Below are 22,195 nucleotides of genomic sequence, written 5' to 3' on the forward strand. Positions count from 1 at the left end.
TACCAGACACAACTATCACAAGTGCTAAATAATCAATCACAATGCATGAGAAGGAGAGGTACACAGGAATAGGTTGCGCTAGTTTACTGTAAATTACACGTCACAAACGCGTCTGATGAGTTCCCCGTTATATCTCTATGGAACGAAACAAGACTTGTCAGGAGTACTACTACTTGCTTTGTGGAGTGTGGCTGGTGAACTGTTCGTGCTGTGATCTGCAAGCGTCGTGTGGTCTCGTCGGGTCAAATGAAAAACCTTTTACTATTGTATAGGTTTGCAGCGACGAGAGCACTTGCCAACAGCTCTGCTTTTCGATGGACCGTGAGTCTCAGAGACGCTTTTTAGGAAGCGAGGGCACTCCCTCTGCGGGCAGTACTTGCCGACCTTGCAGCTTGGTAGATATCAGCGCGGTGTCTGTAACCAGTGGTAGCTGATAGCTTTCCCCCGTGGCTCGCCTAGATCGGCTTTCCCTGCACCGTGTGGGTGGTCGCTAAAAAGTGCCGATTTGACTGTATTTTCGAACGTAGATCTACGGAAGTACTGTACAGGTGCCGCGGTAGGTGCAATGTACATGGATAATGTCCTTCGAAGTAATTGCTACTGCAATTTTGTAAGTACACGTACATGTACAGTCGTACAGTGAAGCTTCTATAGGTTGTAGTGCTAGATTACGGACACCCTGGGGTACTGAACATGGGAAAACGAAACCGAATGAGGAAAGGTGACCGGGGCCAAGGGCTACATGTACTGTCATGTGGTGACCTTGATTCTTGATTCTTCGCGTTGCTTGTAGGCGTACATGGGTAGGGTGGGGGCAGACCCAGGCCTACAGCAGCCAGTATGCAGTGCTCCTGTAGTTTAACTGTTGAACATAATGGTTTGCATACATGTTTAAAAATACGCTGTTATATGTTGAGTCAATTCACGTATGCCATGGCCGGCGTTGTAGATGCTAACAGGAACTTGCGATCGGGGGCAGGGCGCAGACTGTAACAGTATCCTGTATCTGCGGAGTGCTGGACGTATACCGGTAGTTGACTGGTTCTATGCCGGCTTGCGACTGTGCAGCAGTGGGCTACTCGGCCTGGGGTGCCTGGGACTGCGGAGACACCCATGGCTTCCTCTGCCGCTGCTGTTCTAGCTTGCCTTGGCGCGACAAAAGACGCTGCTCGTCTGGTTTGAGCCAGATTGTAGATTGGTCTTGGCGAAAGGCGTACTTACTTGTACACGGCGCGGAGCGACTCAGTCAGTTGTGGTATTCGAGTGCTGCGCTTCTTGCTGGAATAGTACTACTGTCAGGTATGGACATGTACAATTATGTGTTTGATTGTGGTTGAATTCTGTGTGCAATGACAATGTACGTGTGTTTGGCTCGAGGTGTATCCTCTATACTGATGTAATTCCGTTGGTACTACGGTAGTTGTGCAGCTATAGTCAATGCGTTGAAGTTGCTCGCTATGTCTTTTCTTTGGTGAAAGTTGACGTTCACCATGGATCGTTCACTGCATGATGTAGTCACGGTCAGACCGTGTTGATTGCCTTTTGAGGCCAGAGCCTGTTGTCCACCCGTGTAGGCATGCCTATGGTCGTTATAATCTGCTAGACACTGAAGAACCTCATGCGTTTGGCGTGAAATAGTAATTCCACAGTTCTCACTTATCAGCGTCTCCTTTCACAGTATCTTAAGCTTCGCGTCAATTCTAACTAATTTCTAAGCTCCCCCGAATTGCACTGTATTCGTCCGGATTGATTTGACAATACTGAATAGTGAGAAAGGTTTGCTCCCCACACCGGAGCTCGCGCTATTCCGCCGACTTTACTTGACACTTGACTGACTCACGACTGCCATCCAGAGCACACGAGAAGTCCATCGAACCTTCGACTCGGCAAACCTGCAAGAAAGCACCACTTCCTGCTCAATACACAGTAATACTGAATAGTGGCCCAAACTAATGAGAACCCATGGAGAAGACTTGATCAAAAAGTAAAATCCGGTAGTACTTGTCCTCGATTATGTCTTATAGTTACAGGCCACATGAATTCAATGGAGACTTCCCGTTCCAACCCATCACTACCCTGCACTGGTGTTGTCCTACTTGCTCCACATGTACATGAAGGTACCATGAAGAAGTATGGTCGAGAAAGTCCAGTATCACTGAGGGGAAAGAACGTGTTGTTCATTGCACTTGAAGTTGATATGTGCTCAGTCTAGTGAGCATAATACAGTGGTCCCTCTATAATCCGGCACCATTTGTGCCACGGAAAATCTGCTGGATAAGGGAGGGTGCTGGATTAACAAATCGGATTTACTGCTGCAATGTGTACGAAGAGGACATTTTGGCTACTGAATATTGTGCTGGTTTATAAAGTGCTGGATTAGAGAGGGACGACTGTAATTGTATACCGGGTACATAATGCATATTGTTGCCCTGCAACATAAGACATCGCCCTCCCTTCCCCGCAAATGATGAATGATTTCAGTATTTATGGCGACACCCTTGCCTCGACTGGGGACCTCTTGACTGCGAAAGCTGGGATTAATACAAGTCATGTACTTTCTCAGACCTCTTACCCATGTACTTCTTGGAGACTGACTATGATTGCAATGTAGCGTTTGGCCATTGTAGAATATCAGGCATGCATGCTGTTCACAACGAGTGGTTTTGTTCGTAAAACGTTACAGTGTTACAGTGACTAAACCCACAGTCTGTATTGGTTAGGCATTGGCGGATAATGCTCGAAAAGGTGGCCGATTCTGCTCGAAAATCAGTGAAATTGGCAGAACCATACAAACCTTATGGCGGGCAATTCCTCGAATTCAGCTTCATTTCTTTAACCACATACCAAACATGCATGAAACGTACCAGAAAAAGTACCGAATTCTGCCAATTTTCTGCCGGCATTTAATATCCGCATATGCCTAGTACCTGTATTGGTCCCTCACTGTTCTGCCTTCGCATGCAGCAGAGTCAAAACAGCAGATCACAGATTATACAACCCCTGTGACCTGCAACCGAGTAGTATAAATAACCGTTTCACCAGTGTCTTGTAGTGCAGTAACCTTGGACTTTTGTTGCAACTCTTTCTCTTGATCCCTGACCACTGAAATAGCAGTACATGAGCTTGAAGTACATGATAAAAACTCCGCCACCCATGTAGACGTACATGTATACGCCAATTCGGTCCTTGATTGTTTCCATAGCAATCCGCGAACTCTGGCGGGAGTACTGTTAGTAAGTATGTAAATATGATGACTTGTGTGGACGTAAGTTACTGAGTATTCGTGACCGTGTTGTTCTCTGCAGACCAGTCGCACCGGTCTACTGCCATCATGGGCTGCGCTGTTTCCGATATAGCTCAGGAGTTTCAGAGGCTGGACGCACAGTTCCAAAAAGGCGTCCAGGCCACGTATGATTCGCTGACCAAAACCATCGAGGACATGAAGACTCCCGATGATATCAAAGCCGCGTCAGCCAAGGTTGAGGTAGGCAGGCTCAGCTGGCACTCCGGCCCAGAGGCACTGGCTGAGTACACGTATATCATTTTTATCGGGGAGGGGGGGGAGGGGGCGGCGGACAATGACAATTTTGTACTACAGTACCGGTATGTAAAATGTACAAGTACATATAAGGCAAAGCAATTGAAGACGATGCACATAGAAGAAAGGTAGTAACCCTACTCGACCAGTATGTATCACTGATCACGCTCCCCTATAGCCAAAATGTCTTCCTACCACCTCGATATCTCCTTCTTCTCCACCTCCCGTGGTTATTTCGTGGTGATTTGTTATTATCCAGCGCTCTTCGTTATCCAAGAAAGGATACTACATAGTACCAGCATTGCAGTAGTCGTCACAGTTATAACAACAAGCCCTGATTACAGTCATTTGAATGTGTTGAGCACTCTGTCCATTGTTGTTCTCACATTTTGCTGATTGTAATACAAACTTTGTGCCGAGTACAAGTACCAGTATTGCGGCCTGTCATGATTCTGCTTCATTCTTCTCGCAGGATAACTGGCCCGAAAAAACTGGTAAAGCAATCGTCAAGGCCATGGAATTTGCGCAGATGAAAGTGAACAACATGTGCTGTGGTCTGGGTGGCCCTCCCACGGTATTCGTAAGTACATGACTTTGGTACAATGACATGTGATTGTCATCTACAAATTTTAAAAATTATACATGCAGTGATGACGAAATGTGCTTTCCAACTCTTTGCTGATGCTCTGTGCTTGGTCCGAAGTCATCTCTAGATGTAGATGCCTTTGGCAATGTTTGGGTTACACGACTAGGACTCGAACCTGCCCTATACTATAGAGGTTATGCGAATGATTTCATGGGGGTTTTCAAATGGGCTCAAGTATACAGCGTGAGTCAGCAGATTTTCCAACGGGCGCTGCGTGAGCCGCTAGTGCAAGTGCGGCACTGTACATGTTAATGTACTGCGAGTCCGCGACTATGCCAAAGCATCTCAACTGATGACGTACATTCGCATAACGACTAGTGTACTATAAGCCAGGTAAAAACGTGAGGCTATGGTTGTTTGGGGAAGTCGCGAGGCTTGAGGATCGAGCATTGCAAAGAGGCCGATGACTATGAATGATTGTGCAAGCGCTGGAGACGCTCCGGGGAGAACATTATGTTTACCACACACACCAAGCTATCACGTCTACACCGATCACGAACGCATCGCCGGCGCCGGACAGTCGTCCCGTCGTCCTGTGGTCGTATACGTGAAACAATGAATGATCATCCGTGATATACATGAATCATGATAATTATGTCCAAGTGTGAACAGGGATCGTGGCTAGAGACTGCTGGACACAGTGTGGAATACTTGTGATGTATGCTGGTGTTGTCTTGTGATACAGACTGTGATGTTGCAAATAATGGCACAATAATGTTTGGTCACTTTGGGAGTTTGGTGTATATGTGTGCTAACCATGTTAACTGTTTGTCTCATCTAATCGTTGACTTCACCATCACACGTATGGACCCAGCAACACTGCATGCTTCTGCATTCTATTTGAAGTATTTCCTATGTCGCACTAACACATTCGCACATACATGTACACTGACACAGACATAGCTCTTCATATCACTTCTCTCCCTCCCTTCCTTTCTCCTAACACCTATCACCAGTGCTGCTACTCTCTCTCTCTCTCCACACATACCGATACACACCGATTTCTAGCACCTTTCCCCCACACTTCTGATCACTTTCCTACACTGGCTACATCGCCTCACAGCATGCTAGCTACAGTAGTATAGTATTTACTGTAATCAGTTTCCAGTTTCCGGTTTTGTTTGCGTTTACTGGAATTTACTGTTTGAAGTGTTTTCACCGCGATGATGAGCCATGCCTGAAAATTTGGTGAACACTTTTTAGTGACGTGGAATCTACGCAGCGAAGAGACTGTGTTGGATGTTTGAGGGACTCTGAAGTCGAGTGTTGCCACCCTAACTGGCCGAAGCCCTTGTTTTGTTTGCCAGCTTCGCTGGTCAGTAGTCGCCTTCACTTCAGGCCGTACTTGTCCTAACCAACCAACTGAGGCTCAGCGGCTGGTTTTTTCGTCCAACTGGCGGACAACAGACCAGTGAGTAAACTCCAAAAAGGACCAAAGCATGGCTCTGCTAGCTGCTACTCCCACCGGCCAGCTCGCCGTGGGCTAGCCACCACATACATTTTGTGGTGAAGAAGCGCACGCTTCATTTGGTCGTTCCGCGCGCAGTTGATGCATTCCTGGTAATGCGCTGTTGCAGTACATAGCGAGGCCGCGAGATCCGTCACCCGGACCTCTTTGCCTGTACAGCTGATGAAGGGCGAAACCCTTCTAGAGGAACCCTTCTAGCGGAAACCTGGGCAGCGGATTATGTTGGAAATGGAGTTCCCCCAGCATCATTATTCTATGGCCATGATGACTGTCGACCCCAACTCTTCCGATGTTTCGATGGGATCTGCACCATGTTTGGGCGGGATGAGCGAACACCACAACCACTACCTACAAGTCAACTGTAGGTTTACGTTTACAGTTCTTGCCCTTTACAGTCTGTGATCATCAGATCATGGTGATTGGTGATTGGTGATTGGTGAACATGGATGCAGCGAATATTCTTTAGTGTAGATCTACATGCAGTGCTGCCAAATAGTTTTCCCCCAAATTCTGACACCCTTTAGCGCCAATCCCCCCCCCCCCCCCCCCCCCCCCCGGCCAAGGCTGTCCACATAGTGCGAATTACTAAAAGTTGTTCTCAGCAATTTTTTTGAGAGAATTCAAAATATCGCCCAAGATACGAAGAAAATTCGCTCGCTCAAAAGTGGAAATACAGGACTTCCGCATAGGAAAGTACTGATCCCTGACATTTTCGGCTGCTTTGGGACGTATCCTTTTTCGGACCAGTATTCGGAAGAGCCTTCAAAAATCAGACACTGTCCGAAAAATCGGACGGGTAGGCAGCTCTGTGCATGTCTTTCAAGTGGGCTCATCCTACGAGTACATAATTGTATCAGCAGAGGAAGATTATATGTACCGAAAATATCCATGCCCCATGTAATGGAGATGCAGAACAGTCGAAACTGGAGCCTGTTCGAATAATCTGATTCGAATAATCTAGCCGTAATATATCACAGTGGAAGAAGCGTTGCGCACTGGCTTGTGCGATTGCCCGCACCTCTTACTGTCTGGTCAAGTCCTGTTTCCGTATCACAGCGGTAGCTAACGAGTCAACAACACGGTTTGCTTAGCCTTTTTGGTTGAACTTTTTCAAATGACTAGGCAAAGGCAAGATGATCACAGAAAGTTGATCACAGAAAGTTGATCGCAGAAATCTCAAGAGGTCTATGTACAGTAGTGGCCAAAGAAATCCAACCCCCCCCCCCCCCCCTTACCGAAAGCAGTGTCAAGGCTCATGCGGCCGCTGTGGCCCTCGGGTGGGTTGTTTGGACCGTATCAGGGGCGTCGGACACGGTACGGTCACTACGGTATTGACCGTACCACTTTTTGCCCCAGGTACCCCGAGAATCAATAAAACACACTGATCTGGGCTCTAAATTTCCAAAATTTCGGCTCGGCACCCCTCCCTCGCGAGCAAATTGTACTTCAGATGGCTAACCGTACCACACTAAAATACCTTCCGACGTCCCTGGTATATGATATACAGTGAAACTGTCCAAGGCGACCGCTTAAGGGATCTTCAACATGTCGCTATGTACAGGTGGTCTCCTTATCCACTGGGGTAATTTGACTGGAAATAGCATCTCTTGATCCTAGTTGCAGCGGTCCTCTGCGACAGGTGGTGGTCTTATCAGAGAGTGGTTGCCCTGACACATTTTACTGTAATTTAAATGCACGGCATTGCTTTCGGCACTTGGGTTGGATTTCATTAGCCACGCCAGTATCTTAGTATGACACAGCAATAATAATTACAAGAATGCAGAAACTCTCCATTGTGACGTTGTGTACTTGCTCTACAGGGGGCTCAAGACAAGAAAGCCGACCTGGAGAAAGTCTCTCAGGCTAGAGAGGCTGTGGTGAAGTTTCTGAAGGAGTTGCAGAAAGCCGCTGAGAGCGGTGACAAGGCCAAGATGGATGAGGCCGCAAAGAAGGTGCCCGAAATCAACGGCAAAAAGCCAACTGTGAAACTGGTATGAGCTCAATTTCTAGCCGATGATTGTGATTATAATTGCTTTGTGCTCATGCTGTCTTTGTATCAGTCCTTAGTTTGGCAAAGAAGAAAGTGTAGTGAAGTTATGGTTTTTTATTTTGCTTTTTTAGTGTTTATTTGAATTCGGATAGCTCAACAGTACAGAAGTACAACTACGAAGAGTACCGAATAGCAGTATGGTGTCACGGATTTGATTCACTTCAGTACTTCAAACTGTTCATACAATCGGATGGGAGAGAGTAATGGAAAAGCGTGATAAATCCTTCATAACAACATCTCATAGCTGGTAGTGTTCTGTGTGCTGAGTCAGATGGTGTTGTATCAAAGAAGCTGCGATGTTCTTATGGACATCATTCTCTGTGTGTGTGTGCATGTACTATTCTCTCCTGCTAGGATCCACCCGGGCCGAGTGAGGCAGAAAAGGTCAGATTATGACTTAAGATAATTATATGTACACTATACTGTTCACAAGCTACCCATAGACGTTTGCCAAGTTGTTGAAGAGTATTAGGGGCTGTCCAAGGTTGCCAATACGGCAATAGTTTTTCCAACACGAAAAGTTTTCGTTTGGGGGTGGGTGGGTTTTAGGAGTTTCATTTTGAAAATAATTATTGCATGCAGATGGAGAATGCCCAGTTACTTCTGGGTGCCGAGAATTGACGTGATTGACGTGACATTGGGCTGCGTTTACACGGAGACGAAACGAAACGAAACGGAACTTTGCCTTTGAATTGCATTTTTATAGGCAAACCACGTTGCATGTATGTATTGTACTTTTCAGGGTTCCATTTAAATCTAGGATTTGACTTAGAGCCAATTATACATCATATATTCGTGTGATCAAGTTTTTTTGTGCAGAAGTTGGTCACTCACAAAGTGGAGCTCATACCTCATGCCAAAATAATTGACCCCACATGTTTGGTAGCCTGTATGAGCTCACAATTGGCAGCAATCAAATTCTTCAACTATCACCGCCAAAGGCGCTACTTTTAGGTTCGTAAAATTTCCATTGTGCGGTAATGGAGATGGGGATTGGGGCTGGTCAGTTGTTACCATATCGCATGCTTGTTGCTTGGTGGCATGGCTTAAATAGAGCATGGCACAGAATGTAATGGCAGCCTACCTGTGCCTGCATTGCTGGTTACCCAAGATATGATTATGGATAACATTTCCATCCCTGATGTCTTGATAAGAACTTGAGGCATTGCCGGATGTACTAGGATAGAGAATTATGCAGCATTGCTGCTCAACATCTTCCTGCCCATCCCGATGTCTAATGGCCTGTGTGGGAAGGGAGTGCTCTCTCAGAGATGGACTCAAGATCGCTGCTACCCAGCGCATCGGTCTGTTGTCGTCTGCAGGTCTCTGCACAGGCTGCACCTGAGGCACTGGACGATGACACTACGTCCCCGCAGCAGTCAAAGACAGCACTGGGCGATAACAATACATCCCCGCAGCAGTCAAAGACAGTACTGGACGATGACAATACATCCCCGCAGCAGTCAAAGACAGTACTGGGCGATGACGATACATCCCCGCAGCAGTCGAAGACAGTACTGGACGATGAAAATACATCCCCACAGCAATCAGATACAGTACTGGGCGATGCCAATACGTCCCCGCAGAAGTCAGAGACAGTATTGGATGATGACAATACGTCCCCAGAGCAGCAGTCAGAGACAGTACCTGGCGATGACAATACGTCCCAAGAGCAGCAGTCAGAGACAATACTGGATGATGACAAAACGTTCCCACAGCAGCAGTCAGAGACAGCACCTGACAATGACAATACGTCCCAACAGCAGCAGTCAAAGACGGCACCTGGCAATGACAATACGTCCCCGCAGCACTCAGAGACTGTACTGAACATTATCCTGGCGTATGGAGATGAAAGTGAACCCCTTGTAGCTGATGACACTGCTGTTCGTGACGGGCAGTCAGTTTACATTGATCTTGACCTTAGGTCGCTGTCAGATGGAGAGCCAAAAGATGTTGATACCACGCATCTCATTCCTACAACAACAATTTCCATTGCACTACAATACTGAGCTGGGGCTTTGACGGGCTGTGCTGACTTTTATTTTTCAGGTGATTGCAAGGATTGTTGTAACATTATACCAACTGTCACGGCATCGTATCGTTTGTCACGACATGCCGTTCCGAGTAGTTGAAAAATGCATGACCCTCGCCGGCCTCCCTGTCATACACAGCGGCAATGACGGTATTCACGGGTGATGGCCTTTCGTGTTGCTATACGTTATGAACCCCAACAACCAACAATACCCATGGCTAATGAAATGCATGAGCTTGCCATTATTAACTTAAACCCCGGCAACAGGTTACCAATGGCGTACTATAGGTGCATGAGTAAGTCACTGGTGAATAGCCTGGCTTTATCACAGTGCTTCCCCATCGTCGTGTTCAAGGTGTTGACTGGGGCTGAACACTCATTAATATGCTGGAGGTTGATTGTAATGCCATCCAAACTCCACGTAACAACATGTTTTAGAGGTTTCTAAAATTATCTGCTACCTATTCTTCTCAAAAAGGATTCTTTGCTTTTTTCCCTCGTAGTGAATGGGTGAACAATGAACTTCCGAAATCGATGCACTTCCCCTTCTATTTTAGGGTACATGGAAAAAGTGAATTTTGCAATCCTGGAATAGAATGAGATCCCTTGATGAAGCCATTTCCACCGATATTCATTTGCAATTTTGTTTTGTACTGGCTTTTGTACTCTTTTTGCGGCACGATGATATGTTGGCATTCAATTATCTTGTTCAACTCTCGAGGTGTTGCTTTGCTGCAGTTTTCCTCCTGGATTCTTCTACCATATCCGTGTCTACTCTTTCTTTGTTATATTCTTTCCTTTGTTTCTTTGTTTTGGTCTCTGTGTCTCTCTGCCTCTCTCTTTTCTGTGTCTCCCTTTACATAATCCAAACTTGAGTTGTCTGTAACCATCGCCTAGACGAAATTTAGATGTCGAATAGGACCGTTTGTAATGACGGACTGTGATCGATTAAGCACTGGCTGCGCACCTTAGGATCCAGGTTTGTGCGTATGGGCAAGGTATTGCACTTGCGAGCACGGAGACAGTCCTCACCACAGTCAACTCAAGTGCATACTCCCAGGCCAAGCAATCATGGTGACATCTGGGATTGGTCACTGATTTCAGTGCCGGGATGATGCTTATCTCAGTGTGTGTTTCACAGCTGTAACCGTTGCCTGATATTCGCTGAGACATGGGCTAATGCAATGCTTGTTCTTCTCATATGTTTGATCATGATTTCTTAGTCCCAGCCTATTGCCCAAGAACATGCAGTTCTACTGATGTGTGTTGTGTTCTGTGTTTTCCTTCCCTCATCTGTGATCAATCTGGCGGGATTTGCAGGCTGCTGCTGATGTAAGTACGAATGTTATGTCTTGGATAGAGAGAGATAGAGAGATAGATAGATAGATAGAGAGAGAGAGAGGGGGGGGGGGGGGGAGGTTGCAGTTGGAGAAAGAACTGGACAAACACAAAACAATAATAATAGATGTGCAAAATGGTTTATGTAATGCAATGATGCCGTGGGCTGGCAGACCACTCAGATATAGCCAAGGTCAGTGGGACGCAGCTTATTATTGCCTCTTGAACTATCATCATGGGGAAGATACACCTCGGAGACAATGTCATGGTTGTGCGACTAACTCTCCTCTCTGCTATCCTCATTCTTGTATGTTCTCACAGAAAGAAGCAGCAGAGAAGGCCGTAAGTTACTGTGGTTGAGGTGATGATGTTGTGATACATGCACTTGTATTATTGTTATATAATATGTACTTGTACAGTACGAGACTGGCGTAATATTATTTCTACCTCGAGAGCATCATTCATGTACGCGCGCATGCTCTGGTTCAGGGTCTCCTTTCCCTTGCTACTCTACGGACTGGTTGTGCTTGCTTGCATGTATGCATGCATGGCTATCTCAAGACACAGCACGTGTTCACATGAATAGCTATTGCGACTTGAAGTTTGGTCTTCACGGAGTACTGTACAGGCAGAAAATTTCGTCGGTCAATAATTTCGTCCAACTCCAAAGAAAGGGAGTTCGGCTGGCTGTAAATGTCGTCCATGGATCATAAGAGTGTATTGAAAGGCTGGACAAATCGACATTCGTCCGGCATTTAATTTAGTCCAAAACCTCCTTGGACGAAAAAGACGAAATTAAATTCCAGACGAATATTTCTGCTGATACAGTATGTATATTGACCTGTACGGGCTGTAGCCCAACGGTCAAGTACGGTTGTGGACATTGAAATCCGTTGAGAAGTCAAGCAGCTACGGGATGCTGGTCTTGCAGCAACGAGCACTGCTGGTCCATTTTTACAGTGTGTGCGTGAACTACAGTGCATGTACGCGCCAAGGCAGTAAGGGCTCCGGTTCAGGGGCATTCCACCGGATTTCAATGTCCACAATAGTACTACTTGAAGTAGGAAATTACTGACACATCAGACCACCTACCCTGCTGCTCTTTCTGCTCTAGAGAGAAAGCAGCAGAAGGTAGGTGACCTAATTTCCTAATGAACAGCTGTTGTTCAAGAATGCACTGTACTGCAGCGTAGTTACATCATAGTGACATCACATGTAAATGCAGACCTGCTTTACTTGCCATGTGAGTAGATAGGGGAGCAAGGATTAGCGGTTGCTTGATCCACATGATCTGTGTCATAGTTGTCCAAAGCCAGCTCTCCTATAACACCAGTAGTGTTCTTATTTGATAAGATCGAAGAAGTATATTTCCTTGAGCAATTTATTCGCATAGTTCTCGAACCCGAAATGCAGGATTATGTATTTACTCTGTAGCATGGTACATTACACAGTCAGAAATGTTTTTCAACTTCTGTTGTCCCATCTATATTTCCTTATTTTTCCACAGAAAAAAGAAGCGGAAGACATCGTAAGTACAAGTGCATTCTCACTGCCAATTTAAAATCATCCATTCACTTTAACGGCCATTGTTCTGACGGGATTGCTGTTCCTCACTTCAAACTCTCCAACTACGGTCTCTTCGCTGCATAAGTTCACTTCACTTCCAAAAAAAACAATGATATTAGATACGAATGGAATGCACCAAATTTTCGGGCATGGCCCATCTTCAGGGTGAAAAACTATTCAACCCTGTAATGTGTGAGTGGCTGCAATGGAGTCTGCGAGTGCTTAGAAAAGGGATTGCTGTTCAGTGTTCTAAAAGTAAAGTCATACCTAATGAAATGCGATGTTTCGGATACAGAACTGTTGGGTACCGAAGAACGACCAGGCTAGAATTCCACCCTGGCACAGCATACCAATGTATACACAGTGACTCAACTGTCCACAGACTGTGAACATAGGAATGGTGTAGGCTAGGAGGCTGACACCCCAGTTCTTCCATAACCGAAAGTACTGCACTTGAAGATCAGCAACCTGCAGCCACGCTCACCTCCAGTGTAGCAGGTCTAAGGCTATGCTTCACCTGGTGCCGCGGCTTGGTGACATGATGGATCTGAATTGGTGTGCCTTTGCAGACACTTGTTGCGACTCAAACATGATTTGAAGCTGGCCGAATGTACAATTATGGCTATCCAAAATATGTCTGATGTCACTGATAAAGTGACGCACCATATTTGACCGGTTGTAAGTCCACCTTTTACGACTAAAAGTCAAAAGAGAAAAGTCGGGGGTCGTCTTTCATCCGGGATTCGACTTACAACCCGGAACTACCGGCAACTTCCAAAAAATTAATGACCTTCACTGCATGCACACGTGCGCCACGTGTACTCATTTTTGCCAGTTTATTTGCCTTTTTCCAGGATTTGGACGTTTCACCCTCCAATGAGGAGTGTCTGTGTGATATGTTAATGTGTTGGTAGCAGGGAATGATAAGCGGTGCTTGGTTGGGTGAAAACTTTAAAGACAGAAATAAGACCTTCGGATACGCCATAGCCGGGGCGGACTTGTAACCGGAAAAATACTGTACGTCTGGAGTACCCAGGGTCCAAAACTCTTCACCGTGTGTGTGTGTACGTGCGTGCGTGCGTGCGTGCGTGTGTGTGCATGTGGTGTTGCTTTCTCGTGTGTTTCTGTGTTTTGCTATGGGTACTCAGGAAAAACTTGCTGCCAAGGAGGTAAATATGAAAAAATCCCGAATTGAAGCTCATCCTCATTTTGTTGTTTCTTTTCTTGGCTAAATCTGGTACTGAGTTGGCTAATTTGCTTTGTACATGTACTATAGGCATGCACTAGGCATGTACACGTTGCTTAAGTTATGGGAGACTCAGCTGGAGACCTAGTTTTCCGCATCCGCAGGAACGCCACCACCCTCGAAGATCAAGGCGCAGATGCAGCTCCTAAAGCGGTGGAAGGTGGGTAGATCAGGCCCACCACCAAAGTGGTGAAAGACCGAAATCCCATGCACTGCATGCATGCTTCCCTCGTGCCATGCAACGAGTTCCCAATTAACTGTGGGTCGCAGTACGGCTGGAAAAAAATCCTTCCGCTTCCAAGCAGGACTTGAACCTGGCACCCTCTGTTTCTCAATCACTGTCTTAGACCATCCTACTATCATCAGTGCTCTTTTGTGCATACAAGAAGCAGAGGGAGGAATACAATTGAATCCTGTTCTGCTTTGTCTACCTCTGTTTTTGCCATGCTACAGAAAGCAGATGCTGAAAAGGCTGTAAGTTGTTCAGACAAGTTCAAACATTTCTCATTATTCCTGAAGCCATGTACTTGCATGTGAACTATGTTCGGATTAGTAGCATCTGGCTCTAGCCAGGGTCCACAAATCTTTAATGTGCGTGTGTGTGGGCCGGCTGTAATCGTGTGATATGCCATACGTGGCACGCTATCCCGTATATGTCCCATGCCTGCCTTTAAAGGCAGCAGGCGCTAGGCCACCACCGTTCTTATGTTTATGTTTGTCCTCGAAGCTATGCAAAAGACGGTACAAATAGTAGAGTCTAGCGCTAGCCAGGGTCCACGATGCTTTTACGAAATGAAGCGCAGTGGACCCTGGCTAGCGCCCACAGCGCTTTAGTCCCATAGCTATGCAGAAGACACAGAAGACATTACGATTACACTCATATCTCTCTCTTATCGGAGCAGCCTGGTACCGGGCACTGCACACCCCTTGGAAATGTCTGTAACTCTGAATCACGTACATTTTGATGGTGAAGAGCCAGAGATTTGGGATATGATGTCACTATTTCAACTTTTAAATTTGGCTAAAGAGTAGTAATATTTCTAATTTGGCAAAAGAGTAGTATTATTTGTCAAATCATTAGCCTTGCAAGCTGTGGAATGGTGTAATCCCAGCACAAGTTGCTATGTCTAACATAGCTGTTCGCTATCATCACTTCCGGAATGGGCAGGTCTGAGGTCTGAAATCGGATGTGTGTGTGTGTGTTGTGTGTGTGTGTGTGTATGTGTGTGTGGGTATGTGTGTGTGTATGTGTGTGTGTGCGTGTGTGTGCGTGCATGTGCCGCTGCTTTCTCGTGTGTTTTGTGTTTTGCTATGGGTACTCAGGAAAAACTTGCTGCTACGGAGGTAAGTGGAAATACATCCCGTATTGAAGTTCATCCTCATTTTGTTGTTTCTTGTCTCATACTGCGTTGGCTAATTTGCTTTCTACATTTTGAAAAGTTTGCACATATATGTACTGGGCATGTACACGTTGCGTATGTCCTATATTTTAGATGGCAAATTTGTTAAGAGAAGTATTGTGCCCCCTTCTTCATGCTTGTAAGAGCACACACACTCATGCAGCCCCCCCCCCCCCACACACACACATGCACCCATTGTAAGCATACACCGAATCACAAATCACACCATCACTCGCCGGTAGGTTAGAAATGGCCATCAACAAGACAGTAAAACTAAAAGGGATCACGTGAGACTTGGTTGGAGACCGAATGTTCCGCATCCGCAGGAACGCCAGCACCCTCAAAGATCAAGGCGCAGATGCAGCTCCTAAAGCGGTGGGAGGCGAGTAGTTCAAACCCACCAGCAAAGTGGTCAAAGACCAAAATCCCTTTCGCTGCATCCATGCTTCCCTCGTGCCAGGCCACAAGTTCCCAATTAATTGTGGGTCGCAGCACAGCTGGAAAAATCCTTCCGCTTCCAAGCAGGACTTAAACCTGGTACCCTCTGTTTCTCAATCATGGTCTTAGACCATCTTACTATGCCTGGCTGCACACAGGAAACAGAGGAATGAATACAATTGAATCCTATTCTGCTTTGTCTCCCCTCTGTTTTTGCCATGCTACAGAAAGCGGATGCTGAAAAGGCTGTAAGTTGTTCAGACAAGTTCAAACATTTCTCATTACTCCTGAAGCCATGCACCGTAAAGTCTTGTATAAAAGCCGCACTTGAATAGAAGCCGCCCTCGAATAGAAGCCGCAATTTTGGGCCCATCAAATCACACATAAGCCTGGTTTTAGTGTTGACATACATAGAAATACCTGTCTTGTATAGAAGCCTGTCTCATAAAAAAGCCGGCAAAATTTCACCAAGAAAGTCATAGAAGCCGCGGCTTTTATACAAGACTTTACGGTATGTGAACCATGTTAGGATTAGTAGCATCTGGCTCTAACCAGGGTCCATAACTCCTTGATGTGGGTGTGTGGGCCGGCCGTAATAATGTGCGCTATCCCGTATATGTCGCGCGCCGTCACGTCAAAGGCAGCAGGTGCTAGGCCACCACATTTCTGATGTTAATGTTTGTTCCCGAAGCTATGCAAAGGACAGTACAATTAGTAGTCTAGCGCTAGCCAGGGCCCACGATGCTTTTACGAAATGAAGCGCAGGGGACCCTGGCTGGCGCCCAGAGCGCTTTAGTTCCATAGCTATGCAGAAGACGCAGAAGACGTTACGATTACACTCATATCTCTCTTATCGGGGCAGTCCGGTACCTTGGAAATGTCTGCAACTCTGAATCACGTACATTTTGATGGTGAAGAGCCAGAGATTTGGGATATGATGTCACTACTTCAACAAAACTTGGCAAAAGAGTAGTAATATTTCCAATTTGGCAAAAGAGTATTATTATTTTGTCAATTCATAAGCCTTGCAAGCTGTGGAATGGTGTAATCCCAGCACAAGTTGCTATGTCTAACATAGCTGTTCGCTATCATTGCTTCCGCACTGGGCATGTCTGAGGTCTGAGGTGTGTGTGTGTGTGTGTATGTGTGTGTGTGTGTGTGTGTGTGTGTGTGTGTGTGTGTGTGTGTGTGTGTGTGTGTGTGTGTGTGTGTGTGCAAATATTACCTTCACTGGGGGCAGGGGTAACTGCAGTTGGATCCCGGGACGGATACCTGATGCCGTCAATCCATTTTCTGCACCTTGTCCTCACCCACTTACTGAGGTGTGGTGAGCCCATAAGTGGGATCATTTTCAAGTCCACCCAGAGTTTTGGGGATTTCAGGGGGTGTCGGCCGTTGGGCGGTTCAATAACCAATTGAGTCATCTTTCCAAGATTCCTTTTGAGTCTCTCTCCCCTCTCCCGGGGAGACCCACGTGACCAGTTTTGGCAGTGAGCAACAAGTACAAGTGTGTGTGTGTGTGTGTGTGTGCGGTGTTGCTTTCTCGTGTGTTTATGTGTTCTGCTTGGGTGCTCAGGAAAAACTTGCTGCTACGGAGGTAAGTGGGAATGCATTCCGAATTGAAGCTCATCCTCATTTGCTATTTCTTTTCTTGGCTAAATCTCATACTGCGTTGGCTAATTTGCTTTCTACATTTTGAAAAGTTTGCACACATATGTACTGGGCATGTACACGTTGCGTATGTCCTTTATTTTAGATGGCAAATTTGTGTGAAGAGAAGTATTGAACCCCTCCCCCCCCACCTTCTTCATGCTTGTACGAGCACGCACACACTCATACAATTGAATCCTGTTCTGCTTTGTCTACCTCTGTTTTCGCCATGCAACAGAAAGCGGATGCTGAAAAGGCTGTAAGTTATTCAGATAAGTTCAAACACTTCTCATACTTCCTGAAGCTATGTATGTGAACTATGTTAGGATTAGTAGCATCTGGCTCTAACGAGAGTCCAAAACTTCTTGATGTGGGTGGGTGTGTGGGCCGGCCGTAATCACGTGATGCGCCATGAGTGGGACGCTATCCCGTATATGTCCCGCACCTGCCGCCAAGGGCAGCAGGCGCTAGGCAACCAGCGTTCTTGTGTTTATGTTTGTTCCCGAAGCTATGCAAAAAAAACGGTACAATCAATAGAGACCAGCGCTAGCCAGGGTCCACGATGCTTTTACGAAATGAATCGGCGTGGACCCTGGCTACCGCCCACAGATGCAGAAGCCGTTACGATTACACTCATATCTTTCTTATCGGGGCAGTCTGGTACCGGGCACTGCACACACCTTGGAAATGTCTGTAACTCTGAATCACGTACATTTTGATGGGGAAGAGCCAGGAATCTGGCATAATGTCACTATTTCAACGTAATTTGGCTAAAGAGTAGTAATATTTCCAATTTGACTAAAGAGTAGTATTATTTCCACTAAACCTCACCATACGACGACCCCGAGGACGACCACGTCTGAGATGGATCGACGTTGTCAAGAAAGACTTACAATGCATTAATCTGTCGCTTCTGGATGCTGTGCAATCTGCTTCTGATAGAGCTGCTTGGCTCGAAATTGTTAACAGATGCGTTGACCTCATGCAATGAGTGAAATGCGAACTGTCATTATTATTATTATTATTATTATTAAACCTCACCAAACAGGGTGTCCGGTAGACCGAGGTGCCTGTAACTTGGAGGAGAGATATGGGTGTAGTAGTGTCTGGTGCTAGCCAGGATCCACGATGATTTAACTTGTGTGTGTGTGTGGGTGTGTACGCGTGCGTGTGCGTGCGCGTGCGTGTGTGCGCGCGCGCGTGCATGCGTGTGTGTGGGTGTGTATGTGTGTGTGCTTAGGCTGAAATTAGTGGCGGTCAATTCATCAGCCTTGCAAGCTGTTAAATGGTGTAATCCCAGCACAAGTTGCTAAGTCTAACATAGCTGTTCGCTATCATCGCTTCCGTGAATGGCAGGTCTGAGTTCTGTAGTCTGAGGTGTGTGTGTGTGTGTGTGTGTTTGTGTGTGTGTGTGTGTGTGTGTTCGTGTGTGCATGTGGTGTTGCTTTCTCGTGTGTTTATGTGTTCTGCTTGGGTGCTCAGGAAAAACTTGCTGCTACGGAGGTAAGTGGGAATGCATTCCGAATTGAAGCTCATCCTCATTTGCTATTTCTTTTCTTGGCTAAATCTCATACTGCGTTGGCTAATTTGCTTTCTACATTTTGAAAAGTTTGCACATATATGTACTGGGCATGTACACGTTGCGTATGTCCTTTATTTTAGATGGCAAATTTGTTAAGAGGAATATTGTGTCCCCCCCTTCTTCATTCTCGTACGAGCACACGCACTCGTGCACCCCCCCCCCCCCCCACACACACACATTGTAAACATACACCGAAGCACAACTCACACCATCACTGGCCAGTAGGTTAGAAATGGCTGTCAACAAGACAGTAAAACTAAAAGGGATCACGGTTCACGTGAGACTCGCCTGGAGACCGAATTTTCCGCATCCGCAGGGACGCCGCCACCCTCGAAGATCAAGGCGCAGATGCAGCTCCTAAAGAGGTGGGAGGTGAGTAGATCAGACCCAACACCAAAGTGGTCAAAGACCGAAATCCCATTCGCTGCATCCATGCTTCCCCCGTGCCAGGCCACGAGTTCCCAATTGACCGTGGGTCGCTGCACGGCTGGAAAAATCCTTCCGCTCCCAAGCAGGACTTGAACCTGGTACCCTCTGTTTCTCAACCATAGTAGACCATCATATTACTAGTATGACTACCTGCTTACAGGAAGCAGAGGAATGAATACCATTGAATCCTGTTCTGCTTTGTCTCCCTTCTGTTTTTGCCATGCTACAGAAAGCAGATGCTGAAAAGGCTGTAAGTTGTTCAGACAAGTTCAAACACTTCTCGTTAGTCCTGAAGCCATGTAAACTATGTTAGGATTAGTAGCATCTGGCTCTAACCAGGGTCTACAACTCTTTAGTGTGTGTGTGTGTGTGTGCCGGCCGTAATGGTGTGACACGCCATGCCTGGGCGCTATCCCGTATAATTATATTATGTCCCGCGCTGTGCCGTCAAAGGCAGCAGGCGCTAGGCCACCGGCATTCTTATGATTACGTTTGTTCCCGAAGAGTATGCAAAAGACGGTACAGTCAGTAGAGACAAGCGCTAGCCAGGGTCCACAATGCTTTTACGAAATGAATCGGCGTGGACGTTGGCTACCGCCCACAGCGCTTTAGTCCCATAGCTGTGCAGAAGACGCAGGAGACGTTACGATTACACTCATATCTCTCTTATCGGGGCAGTCTGGTACCGGGCCCTGCACACACTTTGGAAATGTCTGTAACTCTTAATCACGTAAATTTTGATAATGAAGAGACAGAGATCTGGGATATGACATTATATGATGTCACTGTTTCAACTAAATTTTGCTAAAGAGTAGTAATATTTCCAATTTGGCTAAAGAGTAGTAATATTTCCACTAAAACTCGCCTACAGAGTGCCCGGTAGACCGAGGTGCCTGTGACTTGGAGGAGTGAGATATGGGTGTAGTAGTGTCTGGAGCTAGCCAGGATCCACAATGCTTTATCTTGTGTGTGTGTGTGTGTGTGTGTGTGTGTGTGTGTGTGTGTGTGTGTGTGTGCGTGTGTGTGTGTGTGTGTGTGTGCGCGCGAGCGTGTGTGTGTGCGTGTGCTAAGGCTAAAATTAGTGGCGGTCAATTCATCAGCCTTGCAGACTCTTGAATGGTGTAATCCCAGCACAAGTTGCTATGTCTAACATAGCTGTTCGCTATCATCGCTTCCGCGATGGGCAGGTCTGAGGTCTGTAGTCTGAGGTGTGTGTGTGTGTGTGTGTTTGTGTGTGTGTGTGTGTGTGTGTGTGTGTGTGTGTGTGTGTGTGTGTGTGTGTGTGTGTGTGTGTGTGTGTGTGTGTGTGTGTGTGCGTGTGTGTGCATGTGGCGTTGCCTTCTCGCGTGTTTATGTGTTCTGCTATGGGTACTCAGGAAAAACTTGCTGCTACGGAGGTAAGTGGGAATGCATTCCGAATTGAAGCTCATCCTCATTTGCTATTTCTTTTCTTGGCTAAATCTCATACTGCGTTGGCTAATTTGCTTTCTACATTTTGAAAAGTTTGCACATATATGTACTGGGCATGTACACGTTGCGTATGTCCTTTATTTTAGATGGCAAATTTGTGTGAAGAGAAGTATTGAGCTCCCCCCCCCCCCCCCCCCACACCACCTTCTTCAAGGTTGTGCGAGCACACGCATTCATGCCCCCCCCCCCCACACACACATTGCAAACATACTTCTTTGAAGTACAGCCAAGCACAAATCACATCATCACGGGCCAGTAGGTTGGAAATGGCCGTCAAGAAGACAATAAAAAAATAATAATCACGGTTTGCGTGAGACTCGCCTGGAGACCGAATTTTCCGCATCCACAGGAACACCACCCTCAAAGATCAAGGTGTAGATGCAGCTCCTAAAGCTGTGGGAGGTGAGTAAATCAGACCTACCAAAGTGGTCAAAGACCGACATCCCATTCGCTGCATCCATGCTTCCCTCGTGTCAGGCCATGAGCTCCCAATTAATTGTGGGTCGCAGCACAGCTGGAAAAATCCTTCCACTCCCAAGCAGGACTTAAACCTGGTACCCTCTGTTTCTCAATCACGGTCTTAGACCATCTTACTATGCCTGGCTGCATACAGGAAACAGAGGAATGAATACAATTGAATCCTGTTCTGCTTTGTCTCCCCTCTGTTTTTGCCATGCTACAGAAAGCAGATGCTGAAAAGGCTGTAAGTTGTTCAGACAGGTTCAAACACTTCTCATTATCCCTGAAGCCATGTATGTGAACTATGTCACAGTAGAGTCGCGCGCTGAAGAACGTGAAGCCCAAGAACGTCCAGCCTGAATGTCTAAGAACGCCACAGTCTAAAGTTAGAGCGTCGGTGTTGGGTTTCTGGAAGCTTGTGGGATACATACATATGATTCAGTACGGATTGTTTCTAAGAACGTGTTATAAGCACGCAACCAGATTGCCGAAAAATAAGAACGTCCCAGGCTAACCCCTTGGAAACAACGTTCTTGGGCGCGCGACTCTATACTGTACTTCGAAGTAGGATCAGTAGTATCTGGTTCTAGCCAGGCTCCACAACTCTTTAATGTGTGTGTGTGTGGGGGGGGGGGGGGGGCGGCCGTAATCGTGTGGTGCGCCATGCCTGGCGCACTATCCCGTGTACTATATACTGTATAGCAGAACATTTTCGGACGGAATTTATTTTCGTACGCGATGATTTCGTACACGGCCTCTTTTGTACTAAAATTAATTACGTACTAAAATTTGTTCATGTGAAATAATAATTATGTACAATACATGTACATGTGCACTGCATGCAAACACTTGCATTTAGTATGAAGCACTGTACGAAAATACA

At 46.4% G+C, this 22,195-nt stretch overlaps 1 protein-coding gene across 1 annotated transcript in view; it reads left to right on the plus strand.

The window, feature by feature from the left end:
• The first annotated feature begins 1,175 nt into the window (after positions 1-1,175).
• Positions 1,176-22,195, plus strand: part of LOC135817395 (uncharacterized abhydrolase domain-containing protein DDB_G0269086-like) — a 48,521-nt gene continuing 27,501 nt past the window's right edge. Inside the window, exons 1-18 of the mRNA XM_065330572.1 lie at positions 1,176-1,299; positions 3,306-3,484; positions 4,011-4,118; positions 7,473-7,643; positions 8,057-8,086; positions 11,055-11,066; positions 11,394-11,414; positions 12,580-12,600; positions 13,787-13,807; positions 14,338-14,358; positions 15,208-15,228; positions 15,950-15,970; positions 17,299-17,319; positions 17,611-17,631; positions 18,855-18,875; positions 19,613-19,633; positions 20,760-20,780; positions 21,536-21,556. Coding sequence (XP_065186644.1) covers positions 3,332-3,484; positions 4,011-4,118; positions 7,473-7,643; positions 8,057-8,086; positions 11,055-11,066; positions 11,394-11,414; positions 12,580-12,600; positions 13,787-13,807; positions 14,338-14,358; positions 15,208-15,228; positions 15,950-15,970; positions 17,299-17,319; positions 17,611-17,631; positions 18,855-18,875; positions 19,613-19,633; positions 20,760-20,780; positions 21,536-21,556 — 726 coding nt within the window. The 5' untranslated portion in view covers positions 1,176-1,299; positions 3,306-3,331. The remainder of the gene's footprint in view (positions 1,300-3,305; positions 3,485-4,010; positions 4,119-7,472; positions 7,644-8,056; positions 8,087-11,054; positions 11,067-11,393; positions 11,415-12,579; positions 12,601-13,786; positions 13,808-14,337; positions 14,359-15,207; positions 15,229-15,949; positions 15,971-17,298; positions 17,320-17,610; positions 17,632-18,854; positions 18,876-19,612; positions 19,634-20,759; positions 20,781-21,535; positions 21,557-22,195) is intronic.

This window comes from Sycon ciliatum, chromosome 5, assembly GCF_964019385.1.
Source record: "Sycon ciliatum chromosome 5, ocSycCili1.1, whole genome shotgun sequence".
Classification (NCBI taxonomy): Eukaryota; Metazoa; Porifera; class Calcarea; order Leucosolenida; family Sycettidae; genus Sycon; species Sycon ciliatum.